This window comes from Taeniopygia guttata, chromosome 2 (assembly GCF_048771995.1).
Source record: "Taeniopygia guttata chromosome 2, bTaeGut7.mat, whole genome shotgun sequence".
Lineage (NCBI taxonomy): Eukaryota > Metazoa > Chordata > Aves > Passeriformes > Estrildidae > Taeniopygia > Taeniopygia guttata.
The window spans coordinates 120033104-120051312 of NC_133026.1; the positions used below are offsets into that span (position 1 = coordinate 120033104).

General features: G+C 36.4%; 1 protein-coding gene across 2 annotated transcripts in view; it reads left to right on the forward strand.

The window, feature by feature from the left end:
* KCNB2 (potassium voltage-gated channel subfamily B member 2) overlaps nucleotides 1-11831 on the forward strand; it is a 189535-nt gene extending 177704 nt beyond the window's left edge. Inside the window, exons 3-4 of one of the 2 annotated variants that reach the window (XR_012054172.1) lie at nucleotides 1399-7645; nucleotides 7747-11831. Coding sequence is in view for 1 of the 2 variants with exons in the window: in XM_004175239.6 (XP_004175287.3) it covers nucleotides 1399-3552 (2154 nt within the window). In the remaining variant the exon portion in view is untranslated. Of the gene's footprint in view, nucleotides 1-1398 lie in introns of both variants that reach the window. The other variant, XM_004175239.6, reaches the window with a different exon arrangement.
* The last annotated feature ends 6378 nt before the right edge of the window (nucleotides 11832-18209 follow it).

The window sequence follows — 18209 nt, forward strand, 5'->3', positions numbered from 1 at the left end:
TTTTATCAGGAATAGTGTGACCAGCAGGACCAGGGCAGCAATTAATCATCCCCCTGTACTTGGCAGTGGTGAGGCCGCATTTAGGTCTAGGTCACTCACTACAATAAGGACTTTTAGGTGCTGGAGTGTGTCCAGAGAAGGGCTTCAAAGAAGGTCTGGAGGGTCTGGAGCACAGAGCAGCTCACAAGTGATACGATGAGCAGCTGAGGGAGCTGGAGTTGTTTCGCCTGGAAAAAAAGGAGGCTCAGGAGAGACAGCTCTCTACAACTGCCTGAAAGGAGGCTGTAGCCATGTGGAGGTCAGCCTGTTCTCCCAGGCAACCAGTGGCATGATGAAAGGATTTGGCCTCAAGCTGTGCCAAGGAAGGTTCAGGTTGAACATCAGGAAGTATTTCTTCACTCAAAGGATTGTCAGGCATTTTTATGGCTGCCTAAGGAGTCAGCAAGTCTCAAAGCATTCAAGAAAGTGGTTTGGCACTTAGTGGTATGGTTTAGTTGGCATGGTGGTGTTCAGTCAAACACTGGATTTGCGGGTTTTGGAGATCTCTTCCAACATTAATGTTTCTATGATTCTGTCATTCTGCGATTCTAAGATTCTGTGAAAGTGTTGTGACGTAATATGTTATAAAACCTATCTCCTTAGACAGAAAGCAAAACTTTATTTCTTGGAAGCCTTTGTCTACTTACATGTTTTAATAATTATGCAAAACTCAGTTCACCCTCATACTACTTACTTTTTAAATCTTGCTCTCAACCTAATTCAGGACCAATAACTTCAATTCTTGCAACAGCCGAAATTTGTTCAGACATGAAAATTCAGCAGGACTAGTCTCCTGAATAGTGCTTCATGTTTAGTTTTCTTAACTTTTCAGCTCAAAAATTTATGCCTGTCTAGGAAAGTGTGCACTATGTAGTACTGAATTACCATCTTACACATGGTATTCCCCAATCAGTTATATACACTATGTAAAGTTTTACATAATTACAATTAATACAGAAAATTCAAAATATTCTGCACATTAGCAGAAACTATATATCTTCCACTTGGTGACTTGCACTAATAAACATCACCTCCTATTGTAATTTAAAATTATGACCAGTCGTGTGACGAGTCATGGCCAGCTTTCTGAAATGAATTGGCTTCCTGCAGGCAGTAAAGCAATCAGGTTTTTGACCATGTCTAAGATGAGTCTAATGTTTCGTCTGTGCAAAATTCAAAACAATAAAACAAAATAATGAATGCAGCAGTGAAAACAGCTTCGACTATTCTGTGTTTATTTGACACACGTGCATTTGAAAGGATTTAATCAGACACATGTGCATTTGAAAGGATTTAATCAAACCTTGACAAGTACACTTGTATCAGTCTAACCAAAACATTTTTTATTTTGTTTTACAGATTTTGGCCATTGTGTCCATTCTGTTCATCGTCCTGTCCACTATTGCTTTGTCTCTTAACACACTGCCAGAACTTCAAGAAATAGATGAATTTGGGCAGCCAAATGACAACCCTCAGCTAGCACATGTTGAAGCTGTGTGCATTGCTTGGTTTACCATGGAGTATCTTTTGCGTTTTCTGTCTTCACCAAATAAGTGGAAGTTCTTCAAAGGCCCATTAAATGTCATTGACTTACTGGCTATCTTGCCGTACTATGTCACCATTTTCCTCACAGAGTCCAATAAAAGTGTCCTGCAGTTCCAAAATGTCAGACGTGTGGTTCAGATATTTCGAATTATGAGGATCCTAAGGATTCTTAAGCTCGCCAGACATTCAACAGGCCTTCAATCTTTAGGCTTTACACTCAGGCGTAGTTACAATGAATTGGGCTTGTTGATATTATTTTTAGCCATGGGAATAATGATATTTTCAAGTCTTGTATTCTTTGCTGAAAAGGATGAGGATGCTACAAAATTTACAAGTATTCCTGCATCATTCTGGTGGGCAACAATCACTATGACTACTGTAGGATATGGTGACATTTATCCTAAGACCTTATTAGGTAAAATAGTTGGAGGACTTTGCTGTATTGCTGGAGTGCTGGTCATAGCCCTGCCTATACCAATTATTGTGAACAATTTCTCAGAATTTTATAAGGAGCAGAAAAGACAGGAGAAGGCAATTAAGAGGAGAGAAGCACTTGAGCGAGCTAAAAGAAATGGCAGTATTGTCTCCATGAATTTGAAAGATGCCTTTGCTCGCAGTATGGAAATGATAGATGTAGCAGTAGATTCAGGAAAGCTTGGAGAACCACTCAGTCCAAAGGAGACACCTGATAACAGCCACCTGTCCCCAAGCAGGTGGAAATGGGCCAGAAGGACAATGTCTGAAACAAGCTCAAACAAATCTTATGAAAACAAGTACCAAGAAGTTAGTCAACAAGACTCCCATGAGCAATTAAACAATGCTGCATCATCCTCCAGCCCACAGCACCTGAGTGCTCAAAAACTGGAAATGCTGTATAATGAAATTACTAAAACCCAATCTCAGCCTAATCTTAATGCTGGTTACCAAGACCAGTCAGCAAAGCCACCCAGTTATGAAGAAGAAATAGAAATGGAAGAAGTTATAGGTCAGAGAGATCCACTGCCAGCGGGGCCTGCGGACATTGTAATGGACATGAGAAGCACATCCAGTATCGACAGTTTTGCCAGTTGTGCAACTGACTTCACGGAAACAGAGAGGTCTCCACTCTCTCTGTTTCCTGGCTCTCACTTGCAAATGAGATTTCCAACTGATGCTGTTAACCTGGAAGAAAACCAAAGAGCAAGAAGTTCTCAGTTTATACCATTTGCAAAAGACAGAGGATTTTCTTCAACTGATGTCACCTTTGACTACAATCCAATCAACAGAGCTGTTATCAGTGATGGCAGTGGGTTCCAAACTGTTTCACATGGCCATTTTGACTCTGCCATGGAAAGCCCCAAAAGCTCCCTGAAAGGTAGCAACCCATTAAAATCTAGATCCCTTAAAGTTAATTTTAAAGACAATAGCGGTGGTGCTCCACAAACTCCACCGAGCACCGCAAGGCCACTGCCAGTGACAGCAGGAGCAGACTTCACACAGGCCACTGCTCAGCACATCAGCACCATTCTCCTAGAAGAAAACTCCCCCCAAGGTGAACGGCCTGTACTTGGTGCTGATGCACCTGCACTTTGTCAAGGACCTGCTAAAAAATCATCCCCTCTCTTTCCCAAGCAAAAAATTTTCACTTTCCCTTCTAAAGAGAGGAGGAGCTTCACTGAAATAGACACTGGAGAAGAAGAATTTATGGAGTTACATGGTATGAAACATGAGAAAAAACAGGATATCAAGACAAATTGCTGTGGGGATAAACACAGTGATGGCAACAATTTAACAGGGGAGCCACAGGTCAGCTCTTCACCCAAAAGCATGAGCCACAACTGTACTCAAGACATTTACCATGCTGTGGGTGAGGTAAAGCCAGACAGTAACCAAGAAGGCCACAAAATGGAAAACCATTTATTTGCTCCAGAAATTCATTCAAGTCCAGGAGAAACTGGTTATTGTCCTACACGTGAAACTAGCATGTGACTAGTTACAGAAGCAATAAAAATGTCTTTTCTTAAAACACATTTAGTAATGCCTATGAACTAAAACATGGAAAGCCTCAACAAAAGTGCATAAAATGTTATTTTTGCATGGCATGAAGAGTTGTTTAGTTTAAATACTGTTTAATTAAAAAAAAATAAAAGACTGCTTTTGTAACAAACTGAAAAAAATTAGGGAAAAAATTACTCAAGAATGGTGAATACAATAAAGAGAGCTTTATTAGGAGTCAGTGGTCTGCAACATCTGACATTTTTGATCCTTTCACTTATGATTGTAGACAGGTATTGAACTCTTTTTTTCCCCTCAGTTACAATGAATTTTAGAATTTGCACATGAAAGGATGAAATGTCAATGCATGCATTTATAAGGATGTGAAATAAGGTGCTTTGAGCTTGCAAAATGCATATACTTGTAAATAGTTTGGGGTTGGGGGAAAGCTACTGTTAACAAGGGTTTATGGAAAAAGCATTTCCTGGGACACAGGTACTTCCTTCACAGCGTGCTGTCTGGAGGTTTTGTACAGACTTATGTTGCAAAATTGCAACTTCTACTTAAAGCATCTCACATATCTTGCTTTCTGTTAAAAAGCTCATTAGTATATCTGTTAATTAAGGACTACATTATTTTAGTTTATCTGTGCTATAAATCATGATGGTTTTTTATTTTATTTGCAGAACTTCAGTTATTGCATTTGTCAGTTTAATTAATGATCCTGTGAGGGAAAGCAAAGATTTAATGACCAGAACTTGAAGCATTTGATATTTTTATAACAAATTGCCAACATTTCCTAACTAAGAAAAAAAGTTCCACTTTAAAATTTAAAATCATAGTTATTTCTGTGGCAATAAATAGTGCCAAATGGCTATTCAGATATATCCAAAAATTTTCAAACCCATAGAATATACCTTGGTATTTAAAAAAATATTTTCCACATTTTTATTTTTCCTTTGATTTAATGCTATTTGCTTCTTTGCTTGATCTTCAATCTTTTACCTTTTGTTCTCCATGCAGTGCACATACTTCAGTAATGGCAATGTTGTTGAAGCCGTTAAGGTGTAAGGACATAAAAGATAAGGTTTGTAGGGGAAAGTGATACCTTTTGTTATCATAAATCATGTAGCTGGAGAAAAAAAGGCTTTGTGCATGTTATTTGCCTCAGGTCTTCCATACCCCAAAGCTTGTTTGTGTTTTTCAGTTCAATCATTTGGACTGACAGTAGATATCACTTGACTCACCAACTTTGCCTCAACCCATCCTTCCATAGCTGTTCTGAAATGGAGTACAGGATTTCCACTATACTTAAATAAAGGAAAATGTCAATCATTCCACTGACAACTGCCAAAGCATTCCACTGATTTCTCCAGCTTTGTAAAAGAAAGATACTGAACCAAAGCCTTCATTACAAAGTACTCATCTAACCACTGCCTCAAAAAAGCTATTTTTATTTTATCCAGAATTCATAGCTTCTTATGATAAAAATTATTTTTTAAAATCCTTTTAGAGTGCTTTTATTCCCTAAATCATAAAAAGTTTATTCAGTTCATGAATTCTAATCATAAGCAAATGTATGCAGTTACACAGACATGTCCTAAAAAATGGTCCTTTCTGTTTGTTTGGGGTTTTTTTTCTTTTTTTTTTTTTTTTGATAAGGAAGACTTAAAAGTACTTTAGACCAATCAATGCATGTTTTGGAACAGCAGGCTTATACTTACCATAGTGGAGCTAGGTTAATTTTTACCTGTGTCTTTTTCTGTCACTTGAATATGTAACAACCAAGCACCTAGTGCATGTGGTGTAAAGGAACAACCATTTTTGTTACAACATGGCCCTTTGCTTAAATGGCTGGGCCAATGCCACAGACCTCACTCAAGCCTGGCACATAGAAAAGAGGGAAGTTTGAAGAGCCCCTGGTGGCTGGGCCAAACATTGAGCACAGCACAATCACTTAGGTGGGTTTTTTAAAACAAGTTTTCTATATTTCCATCAGTTTTCTTATTTCTGTAACAAGACAATATTGAGGTATCTCTTCAGTCATTTGAGTTACTGAGAATATAATGTCTTTTTCTTTTCAAACAATGTCTGGTCATTAATTCTCAAAATAAAAAAGTTTTTTTTGTCTTTAACTGCAGTTAATTTCAACTTGTTGCTGCATTCAGTCTTATGTATTTATATTGTATTCTGCGTAACACTTTTCAATCATGTTGTGTCTCACTGTCCCCAAACTTAGCTCTTTAATATTTTATAGTCATTAATCTTCTATCTTTTTTTTTTTTCTAGCTTCTAGATATTTTCGGTGACTAAAACTAAATGCCAGTCAATTTTTATATGCCTGAAGTGTTGGTTTGTATTTTCTATGTGCAGTTTTATGAAATCACATGGGTGTGTTTGATCTGCCTTTACATGCTAGTGGACTATTGAAGTCCAGATTAAGACCAAATGGGACCTGGTTCCATGCTCTAGATCCACAGACAATTCCCACTCCAGACAATGATGTTGTTCTGGCAAGACTGAGGTCTGTCATGTTCCTTCTGTGTGCTTTTTCTCCCAGGTGACCCTTAGGCTTTGGAAAAGCCCCTTAGACCTGTGCTACTTGATGGAAAGGGAGGAGTCCAGCCATAGGGAACCTATTGCAGGAACTGAGATAAATATCATGCAAACCTAATTCTGGCCTATTAAAATCACTAGAAATTTAAAATTAGTAAAGTCAAGGCCTCAATTCTTGCAAAAATGAATTTCCCCTGAAACCAATGTGAGTCTGGTGGAAAAAGGGATTGATTGAAATCTAAGTGAGAAGAATGATAGTCTCTGTCTCTTGAAGAAAATCAACAGAAGCTTTAACTATATGAATCAGATTAAAGACCAGGCCCTTATTTGCTGCTGTATTTTAAATGTTTTCAGAGAAGCACATTTATTTTGAAAGAAACGCAATTCACTTTGTTAACAGATGCTTTATTTTTTTTAAATACTGGAAGCAAAAATATTAAGCTTTAGAAATGCTTTTGGTATAATTTTGGTATCTACTTTTGACTATGTTGAAAACTATTTCCAGAAGCATAGATTTAGACATGTGGTTTTTCCAGTCTTGACTGCATATAAAGGATCCACCTCTGAATATCTAACTTGTATAATTTCTGATTAAAACATCTCCTTGAGCAGTTGCAGGACTGGATCTAGCTTTCTATCCAGTACAGCAGGTGTAAGAAGTGCAGGCTGGGATCACGTCATTCATCATGGGTTGATATGCAGCAAATTATGCAAAATTAAACAAGTATATTTTTTTATTTTCTAAAACTTTGAAGCCATTTTGGACTTATTACCCATTCACTACAGTAAGAGGAGAATGTGTCTGAGTTCTGGGGTCAGTCTCTAATGCCAGATGTGCAACTTAAGGAGTCTTAGGAAGAAGTGACTTTTGTGCACCTGAAAGGAATCTGACTCCTTGCATCACTGGAAAATGAAGAATGTTCAGGAAGACAGCTTTGCAATTGATCTATTTTTTATATTTTTTACTAACTGCAGAATCGTGAATCAAAGTTTTAATTCCTTTTCAATGATGAAACCAAATGCACATATTTTAAAAATGTTCACAGAGTAATTAGAAGAGTTTTTGAGTAATAGTCACATTAATCCAAATCTGGGTGGGGAGTAGAGGGTAGGGGGGAATAATATCTTGCACAAACTGCAAAGGAAGTTCCTACAGGAAAGCTGTTTACAGGGGAAGTATGTAATGTAAAGAATGTAACAAGGTGTAGGAAGTTTTTGCACTACAGAATTTATATAAAATACACTTTTTTAAATGAAAACACAAAAGGCCTTTTAATGCTACATTGTATAGACTATAGAAACCTCTGTGCTATTGCAGCAATTTAATGCACTGTGTCCTCACTTTACAATTGGTCTCAAAATTCAAACATTAGTGATGTTAGAGAGGTGATATCTGATCTAACACTAGAGCAATGGACATGAAGAGCCTTTTAGCACACTATTATGTAACTCAAAATGTGTACAGACAGTTTTTGCCTACAGTATTTATACATCTAAATGACAATTGGCTTAATGAGTCATTTCATAACAGGTAATACCGGTCAATGTATTTGTATTCCTTGAAAAACAATGAGTTATTTTAAAAGCACACCTCTTCCCTTCCATGTTGACTGAGCTTCTGTTTCTTTCAAGGTTTACGTTCAAGTTATTTAATTAATTGCTTCAACCTCATCTCTAAACCACAGTCCAATAAAAAAGACAGTTGTCTTCTTGAAGCTCTATTGCACATAGTCAGACTGGTAAAAATGTCCAGGGTTTTACTGATTGGCTTTTTGATTTGAATAATGTTTTAATCACTTGGATAGCAAATATATATTTTGATCATAAAAACATATATTAGAAGCAAAATAATGCAGTACGCCTTTTTTTTTTCCTAAGTAACCAGCAGAGATCAAGCAAGAAATTCAAAAACAACAAAGGGGGAAACAAGGCAGAAAACTGTAAGTAAACAAGGCATGTTTTAGTGTACTATATTAAAAGAGACATAATAAAACATATGTAAAAGAATCCTTGTTCACACTAAATAAGGTAAAAAAGCCAGTAGCAAAAGATTTAATTCCGCTCTTCCATTGTAATTTTTAACATAGAACTAACAGGTTCACTGATGCTAAGAATATCTGATCCGTAATCATTTTTAGAAGACTTTCCTGAAAAATAAGATATTATGTGTTGGGATTTTTATTGATCTTTGGATCTCTTCCCATTTCCCTCCCAATATCAATCTTCTCTTCTTCTTGGGAGTGGTCAGAAGACAACCCACTCAACAAGATGATAGGAGTGTCTTAATTGTCAGGAAAGTGTTTTGGTAGTGTGGTGAAAATGGCCAGATGATGCATTTGAACCAAGGAACAAGAACTGAGTGTCACTTCTCCCTGTTTTCTAGTTGTAAAGTGCTCTGAATTCTCCAGTGTCCCCAAAGCATACCCATTCTTCATGGAAAAGCTTTCGGTGCTCTTGCAAGAACTTTTTTAAAAGCAGTTGACTGGTAAATGCTGTTAAGAGAGCTATCGATCTAAGTGTGAATATTTGTCTTTTGTCCAACCTGGTTTTATTAGTGGTGCTCAGCTTTAACTCCAGCTGAAATGCTTTCTGAAACAGTTCAGGTGTTCGGGAGTCAAACCTTTTGCAGGTCCTTTGTCAGTTTCCTTAACAAAGCAAGGTTAGGTAAATGGTAGGAAAAATGAAAGAAAAAAATTTGTTTGCATTGTGTGATGGTTTCTTGTTCAGTGATCATACACCATGGGGCATCTGCAAGTGGGGTACATGTATTTGTATTTATTTTGTTCCAGGTTTAAACAGTTTTTCTTTTAAATGCTGACTTATGATATTTAGGAAGTATTACCCCTTAGTAAAATGGAAATTTCTTCCAAAACAACAGTGATACTTTCTAATTCTATAATATTATTGTTGATATTTAGGGTTTTATGACACCTAACGCAGATTCTGATGAATACCACTGTGGAACAAGGAAGTAGCACACAAATATTACTACTCTTTTTACTCAAAAGTAATTTAAAAATATTGTATTAGCTAATGTTTAATCAAAAAATAATTATACCTATGAACTAAAGAGAATGGCGACCTGTCGTTACCTCAGACATTGACTGTAGTCCTGTGATTAACATAAACCATGAATCTAATAGCAGTCTGTATAATTCATTTTATTAGGGTAATTTTTTAACTCAAATAACTATTTAAATACATATTTAGCATCAGCAGGAACAATGTACACTTCTAAATCTGGAAGTCTATGGATAAGTTTACACTGGCATCTTAGAGAAAACCAGGAGCAATCTCTTGACATGAATCTCTCAGCTACCCCCACTTCTCATGCTTTGGTTCAATAACCGAACAATCCTGCACTGTAGGGAGAACATCCTTCCCAACACTGCACCATGCAAATTGGACTACTTTTAGGTGAAGTTGAACCAGAAATCTTCTTCCATGATGGCACCAGCTATGCTGCAGGCAGGACAAAGCATTCAGGCCCTGATACCAGATGACAGCAAGTCCAAAAATTGTACCCCAATAATGTATACTGTCAGTACAAACGGTTGCCCTCAACAAATCTCCTGGTATTGTACAACTTGCTAATGTAGACGTAGATGACTACTGTCTTCTAGAGCCCATGTAGCTCTTGGCTAAATCACTTAATCAAGCAAATGTTGCCATTTTCAGCAGTGGTATTACATAAAAAAGCAATATGTTGCCTAAGATTAAATTGTTCCCAGTGCGTTCCCCAAGTTAACCCATGTAAAGTCTTTAAACAAAAAATTATTGATAACCATTGGATAGTTGTGTTTCATAGTTTGGACCAAACTCTATATACTGCATATTTCTACAGTGAATTTACTCTAAAGTTGGTGTTACATATGATGAAGACAGTACAGACAGCACTAGACTTACTCCAAAATCAGTGGAATGATTAAACTGATTGCAAGGAGCTTTATTTCACTTAACAGTAACCCTTACTTTATACTATGAATAAAAGCAAATTGCTGTGCATTGATGGAGGATCAGAAGCCCAGCTTGACTATTTTGTGCCGATTTGCCATGTCGAGATATCTTCCTATTTGGATCACCAGATGAAATTTATTTAAATTGAGGAACTAGTAGGGTTTTGGTTGTGTGCTTTGTTGCTCTGATGTCTGGGATGTACCTTGTACAGTAATGCAAGGAACAAAAAAGCCTGTTCCTTATCTTACTTATTTTAATCATTTCAAGGTGGAGGACATAAATCTTGTAGTGGTATTTTTGCTCTAAGTTTTACTCAGATAGCATCTCTCTGTGAAGGTTCAGAATACAAAACATTTATGCCTGTCCTTGAAGTCCTTAAGCAGAATGCCAGTGGGAATTCTGCCTGTATAAAACTGAAGGATGGAGCAATATATTATAGTGTTACGCAAAACAGTTTCTAACACGTTACTAAATACATTAAAAAAGAAATTAAAAAAAAACTGTTGGGGACAATCATGAATACTTCTGCTAGGATGCAGAGTTCTGGATTCATATGTCTAAATTATCAGAGTTCTGCAGAGTTTTACTTGTGCAACTCTTTCAAAAATCAAAGGAGCCATGCTGATAAACTGAAACATGGAGGGATTAGTGTACAAAGAAGCTGAGCATTGAAAACATAGCCTACTGCTTTAAGATCACTGTAAATATCAAATTAAATATGTACTGATTCATGTTTCTATGTTATTACTGTGTTAGATTCATAGATACAGTAGCATGACTATTATTAGTTTTATGGAGTTTAATGAACTTTCTTTGTATTCCTCTGTGAATGCTCTGAATGCTGCAAACAAAAAAAGCACAACAGTATTTTTTCAAGTTCTCTTGGGGCAATAGCAGTGTCTTCACTATTGTTCAGTTTTACAGATTTAGCAACATTTCATCATACATTGCTCTGTTAATAACGTATCTTTCTTTAAAAGTACTGTCACTAGGAGATAAAAGCATATGTGATAAGTCTTGTCTAATCTCATTCATCTGCCTTTACAAAATGCCCCAGATATTTTGTGGGAGAATATGCTGCTTTTGCTTCATGCATTGTTTGTATTTGGGGTGGGGCAGGGGAATAATAGGGCATTTTGCAATGGTAATTGCATCAAACATGCTTTTTTCATTATTATTGTATTTGTTAGAAACATTTTGATTTAGTTTCTTTCTGTAGATAAAACTTTGACAATAGCTTTATTTTTTCAACTAACCATTTGATTTCATTAGACTAATAACTTCTCACATTTAGTGGTATTCGTATCAATGTTTCCATATCAGCTGCATTTTAACTTCATAAAAAAGGAAATGTGATTATTATTTTTGTCATACTAGATTTTGCTGATCAACTAAGTATCCCTGCACCAATCTACATATTAATATGCATGTTGTAGTCTGTACAATTGTTCAACATCAAAATATCTGTTTAATTTATGTCAAATGTCTTTAAAATAAATGCATTGTTCTCCATTTCAGTCTGATAGAATAAGCAGGATAGTAAATAAATGTGTAAATGAATCATCTGTGTCTCATTTCAGTTCTCTTCATGAAACCGCTTTACATTGAACATTGCATATATACCAAAACAATAATCCATAGTGTCTTTACTTAACAAAATAATACAGGAATCTCTGACAGAAAATGTGTACAGAAATAAATCACTTGGCTATGCAAATAAAGACAGCAGAATCCATGCTTTTTTTTTTTTTTTTTTTTTTTTTTTTGTAAAAGAAAATGAAATGTAATGATTCTAAGCCTTTTTCTTCCCTCTCTGTTCAGAATTACTGGTAATTACTACTCACACGGTCATAGATACAAAACCTCAAATGATTTTACAAGGATGAGTAAGAAGTGTTGCCTGCAGGATAGAAAGAAGCATGGAAAGATTTAGCATCCTTTTTTTGGCTAGTCAAACCTAGGTACCTCAGCCTAATATTCAGGTCTAGTGGATAAACCAATCTCTTGTCCACCATAAAACTGTAAGTGAAAAATTAGGTGATAGTGGAAATTATTTAACTCCTTTAACACGAGTCATGAAAATAACAGATTTTTTTTTTACAGGCAAAGTTTTTGCTGCAAATCCACCAGAGAGAAAATCTGCTATTCAGAAAATCAGGAATATAATGCCCTCCCCTAAAAATCAGAAAGCTATTTTTTAATGTCAACATCTGAACAGCACTGCAGTAAAGCAAAATGGAAGTCCAAGTCATCCCTTTGGTGAGAGCATAGAGACACTATTTTCACAACCTCTCTGTGCTATGCATCTCTTAACACACCATTCACTGTACTGCAGAACTTCTACCTTTCAGCTTTTAATCTAAGGGGCTCCCTCTATGAATCTGCAGCACTGTACATAAATCTAAATTTGTTCCATCTTTCTATTCTGCCTCCAACACATTCCCAACTTCCTTTTTCCTTAAAAAAAAAAAAAAAAAAAAAGAGCAACAACAACAAAAAAAAAAAACCCACATCTTTGTTATTGCTTGTGCTTGTCCAGATCTCTTCTTCTTGGCATTTGTGTGAGTAATTGCATTTTAAGGAAAGGATTTGGGGGGGTTATATAGTATTCAATAACCAAGCACCCCACACACCTACTTTATGGTACCCAGGAGTATTTGCAAAACTGCAGTTCTACATGAACATCACAGCTGCCACATGGTTCCATCTGCACCAAGACCTGGGCCTCTTCAGATTTTCGTTGTGCAGAAAGGAGACTAAATCACATAGAAGAAAAAAAGTGGGAGCATTTTCCAAAAAGCAAATTCAAGGCACTAAGATACACTACTGTAGTTCCTAGCTCAACATCTCTTCAATCATACCATTAATTTAGAAAATATTTCTCTTCTAACCATTTCATCTTTTCCCATCTTCTCCTCTCCATCTATTTTTTCTTGTTGAGCACACTTCAAAAAAAAAAATGTGAAGAACCCCAGCATCTCATCCCAGACCCAAAGCAGTCTAATAGGTATTCCTACTGCAAAACATTCAGACTGAGTTATGTTGTCATTCACTGGTATTGAAACTACTAATGAAACTATTGCTTTCCTTTGCAAAATAAATCTTTTTTTATTATTATTTGTTATGTTATGTTGTAGTTTTCAAATGGCAATTTGCCATTATTCTTCAAAATATCTTCCACAACAGTTTGTTTCTACTTGATGGCAAGAGGCAAGCTGTTGGCTGTCAAGTATCAGTACATTATTCATATCCATGCTATGAAAGCTAAAAAAGCTTCTTTGGATATCCATTTTTGCAATTTAGTGCATTCCTAATGGAAAAGAGCTTAAAGTGAACTTTAGTGCAGTTAGACCCTAGACAATCCACAGTTAAAAGAGCCACTATGAATGCTACAACCATAGGAAGTATTCCTGACTGAGGCATTCAATGATCAAAAACACAGATCCATAAATAAGTAGAATTCATTTCCTCAGCCACTCAAAAAGCTATCTGTATTTACCACTACTTCCTGTTTAATCTCTCACTGGTTTTGATTTATTAGTTTTATTTTAATATATACACAAGTTGGCATAATTGTACCATTCTTAGAAAGAAACTGGGGTTTCAGTTCTTCAATCCTTTAGCAGGATGGTAACAGAACTATCTTATACCTGTGACTCATCTTCCAGTGGCAAGTCTGCTGACCACTTGAGCACTTGCATATAAATATACATACACACACACACTAAACACCCACACAAGCACAGAGCACATATGGAATGTGGCACTGTCTTAGCACCAGAAGCTGCAAACCAAAACCCTACAATACTTTGTGCTATGATAGAGCCTCAATCTAGAGAGCTTTCTCAGTTCACCAAGGCACAGCAGAAAGATCTCACAGTTCTCATGACTCTAATTCACACTCGAAACAAAATAAGTGGACACCATTTTCCGTTCACACAGAAGAATAGAAGTGTTAACACCTGCACATCACTGGGATTGTTACAAGGCTTATATACCTGGCAGTAAATTAAAACATACATAGCCTGGAATAATTTCATTCTAGTATGAACACTAAGCATCTCCAAAATTTCATTCTAGTATGAACAGTTACATCTCCAAAAGAAGAAGTCTCTTTTATCAGCAACAATACAATGAGTGGTTTATTATCAGCCACTTCTGCTTGCCTGACCACCCTTTTCATCAGAAGCAAATAAGCAAGTCCTGCTTAATTACTTCAAGCAGCTTTCACATTGCAAGATGGGAGAAAAGCTGAACTTTTCCATTAAATATTTCAAAACTAAGTCAAAAACTACTCACATTTATGGGGGAGGACAAAATAGGTTTCCCAGAAATCAAAAGAAATAAAGACATTAGTACATACAGAAAGAAAATCAATTTTATAGTGTAAAAAATGTAACAAAATAGTAGCTACTGTTTTTCATGTCTGAGATCTCATTCTCACCCACATAAAATGAAAAAAGAAGAAACAGATTTAAATAGGCTCCACTGCATAAATATTCCACTACCTCTGCTTTCTGTGAGTACAGTTTCCCTTCAGTGTTTCTCCTCAGTTAACAATGAAATTGATTTTTGTATAATCAGCGTGTTATGTTTCCTTGGTATTTCTAGTCATGACTTCTGCAGAATTAAAACTCAGGGAGTGTCAGCAACGTATCCAGAGCTCAGAATGAATAAAATTGTAATTCCAGGAGTGTACTGATCTTGCAAATTAATTTGACATTCATTGTGATGAGTGATCAAGGCAAGCTACTTTGCTGTTGTGCATGCATTCAGAGGTATTGTCTGTCACAATAGCTATTTACACAGCGTTAGAAATCTAATGAAATCTACCAACCTCCCATTTTTAAACAACAGTAAATTATTTCCTCTTCATTTGGAAGCGTGGGTTGAAAACAGCACCAGATAGTTCCACCCACTCAAATGAATCTCAGATTTTCTGATATTCACTACAACTGATCTTCTCTGATACTTTACAGATATACAATCAGGGGTGTTTCTCTTTAATATTTTCACAGTATTTAACATTGTTCCAAGTTCATTCTCTTTCTTTCAGGTTGCTAAACACATTCAATGCTCAGCTAATCAGTAGAGCCAGAGAATCGTATTTCCAAGACCTTATTTTCACAGTGGGAACAGTTGCAAAGCTGCTAGTTCCTACGGTCTGGCATATTTTGCAAAATGAACAAACACATAAATAAATTATTACTTCCAAACAAGCAAAGTTTCTGAGAGGTCCCCACTGATCGTTTCATAGAAATATAGTTGCCTAAACTGCAATTGTGTATCTCAGGTATAATTCCACAGAAAATGGTGCCAAATGTCAGTCATTACTCAGTATACCAGAGATGTCAGTATTTGGTCAGTAACTTAGGGATTCTTTCCATGTGTTTTTATGAGGAAATCTTCATTTACATAAGAGATAATCAGTAAATATAATTTAAACTCATTAAAGAACGGAAACACTACAGATTTGTTCCATTAACTTAAATGCATTGAGTGATTAGAGGGCTGGAGCACTTCTGTGAAGACAAGCTGGGATTGTGGGCCTTTCAGCCTGAAGAAGAGAAAGCTCAAAGCACCTTATAGAGGACACCAAGTACCTAAAGGTGTCTACCAGAGAGCTGGAGAGGAATTTTTCCCAAGGGCATATAGTGATAGGACAATGGGGAACAGTGGTAAACTGAAGGAGGGCAGGTGTAGATTAAACATCAGGAAGAAATTCTTTACTCTGAGTGCCATGAGGCACTGGAACAGGTTGGCCAGAGAAGCTGTGGACTCCTCATCCCTGAAATTGCTCAAGACCGAGGTGGATGGGGCCTTGAGCAACCTGGCCTAGTTGATGGTGCTGCTACAAATGACAGGGTGTTACAATTAGATGTCCTTTAAGGTGCCTTCTAATCCAAGGATTAAATTATTTTAGCCAAGGAGAATTCCATGGAACTTCATCAGGAGTTTTGCATAAGGGCTGTAAGAGTATGTCACTGGTTAAAACAAGAGACATCAAGTAAAGACAAAATGTGAGAAGTACTCGCTTCTGGTAGCAAGCAAGGTGGACCACAGTCAGTGCTACACAGCATTCCAACTTACCTTTCCTCTTCCTAGGGGAAGTCCCAGACACTAGGGCAACACAATGGCTTGACATTCAGTGATCTGAATGTGCCAGTGAACTTGGCTGGTGATAATGTAGCAACTAGATTGTCATTAACTTAAGTCTCATATGTAGTTCTTCAGCTGTGAGAGCATAAAAGACCTATCAGTTCCTTTTCCATGTATGAATTAATCTCAGCAAAGGGGAGGAGACCCTGCTGAGTTTATAATATTGAATACTGTAATACGTTTTTCTCTAAAACTGCATTACATTAACTGAGAATAATGCAGCCTTTATTCTTTCATACATACATTAGCTTAATAAGCCATTAAAGTGTCTTGTATTTAAAGCATACACAAAGATCTATAGTTTGAGTTTCAGAAGCCATCCAAATATCTTACAAGTGCCAGGAGTACTCTCAACAGGAGAAATTTAGCCTTTCATTTATTTTAAATTGCTCTTTCATTTTATTCTATAAAATGCATTTATTTTCAAGAAGGCAGTTGAAATCTTTAATACTGAATTAAGAAATCTAAGTTAGAAAAAGCTAAATGGGAACATATATGTTGGATAATACCCTGCTCCTAATCAGGTCCCAGGAAATTAGACTATTTTTCTTTTACTTTCTCTAGTCAATTAATTAGAAAATTCTTCCCTTCCCACTGATCAGAGTTCCATAAGGAAATCTGTCCCCCTTAGAAGAAACAATATCCACAAAGGGGCCGTGTGTTCGGCAGAAACCTCCTGATCTCCCAAGGAGGCTGCTGAAATACAGAAATGTTGTGTTTAGACCTCACCATGGGAATTCCCCAGCACTCACATGACCTGTGAATGTGACAAGAGAGTCATCGATTCAGCCTTGCCACTTTTGTAAAGTCCAAATTGTTTGAAACCACAGCAGATGCATGCCCAGAGGATCAAGGAAAGACAATATGGTTTCAGAGCTACAACTATTTTCTATTGCAGACCAGCCTCCCCATTATTTTTTTTACCTTCTCAGAAGTTTACTGCATCTAATTGCTTCTGTATTATTGGCTCAGGAACAACACCCATAAATCTGTGAAATGTCTACATGGTATTATCCTTGCATAATCTTGGCACACTTGTAACTAAAATCCTTCACCAAATGGAAACTTACTGCCAGTAATTTCTAGGCAGATGTGATTTTCCAAAATCTGTTATTTTACTTGATATTCAACCAGAAATCTGGGCTGTCCTGTATTTCTATATATGATTAATAATTTCAATAATATTAAACTTTGAGTTCCGTTACTTTGATTTTTCCATCATTCTGTATCTCTTAACTATTGCCATTGACTAATATGAAAAGGTAATTACAGCAGAGCAGAATTTTAGCTGATGGTAAAATATACAGATATATCAAGAATATTAAACAATTGCCTTCCCCTTTGTTCCAAAGTAACTGTATATAATACTATATAACCTCTATTATAACTAAATGTATGTTTCATAGTTGTGAGAATTTTAATATAACTCATTCTAAAGTATACTGGTTCAGTTTGTGTGATGGCTCAGCACTGCTAATAAGATTAAAAAAAAAAAAAGAACTTGTGCTGTCACACTTAGGAGGAATTACAGATTGTGAGCCAAGAAGTAGCTCTGTCGTGCAACAAAAGACTGTAATTCAACACACCTGAAAAAGCTCAGCAGCTTTGAAAGTGTGCCTTTTAGGCAGAAAAGACACGTAAGACCAGCAGGATTTCTTGCCTCAGAAAGTGGTTTATTAGCAGCACTTCCCATCTTCCTGAGCTGCTAGTAATGTTCTCCCTGTTATATTTCAAATGGGTAACATGGCTATGTATAAAATTCTTAGGTGGTATCATTCCATTGGAAAAGTGGATTTTCAGACAAAAGTAAACAAAACAGCATATTTAATCAGGCCACTTATATTGACAATGACTTTTGCTAACTTCACTAGTTTATACATTTATCCTATGAGACTAATGAGCAAAAAAGCTACCTGTACACGTTTCATCTGGTAATGCGCTAGCAAACAAAGTTGGTGTATCTAGTGAATAAATTGGAA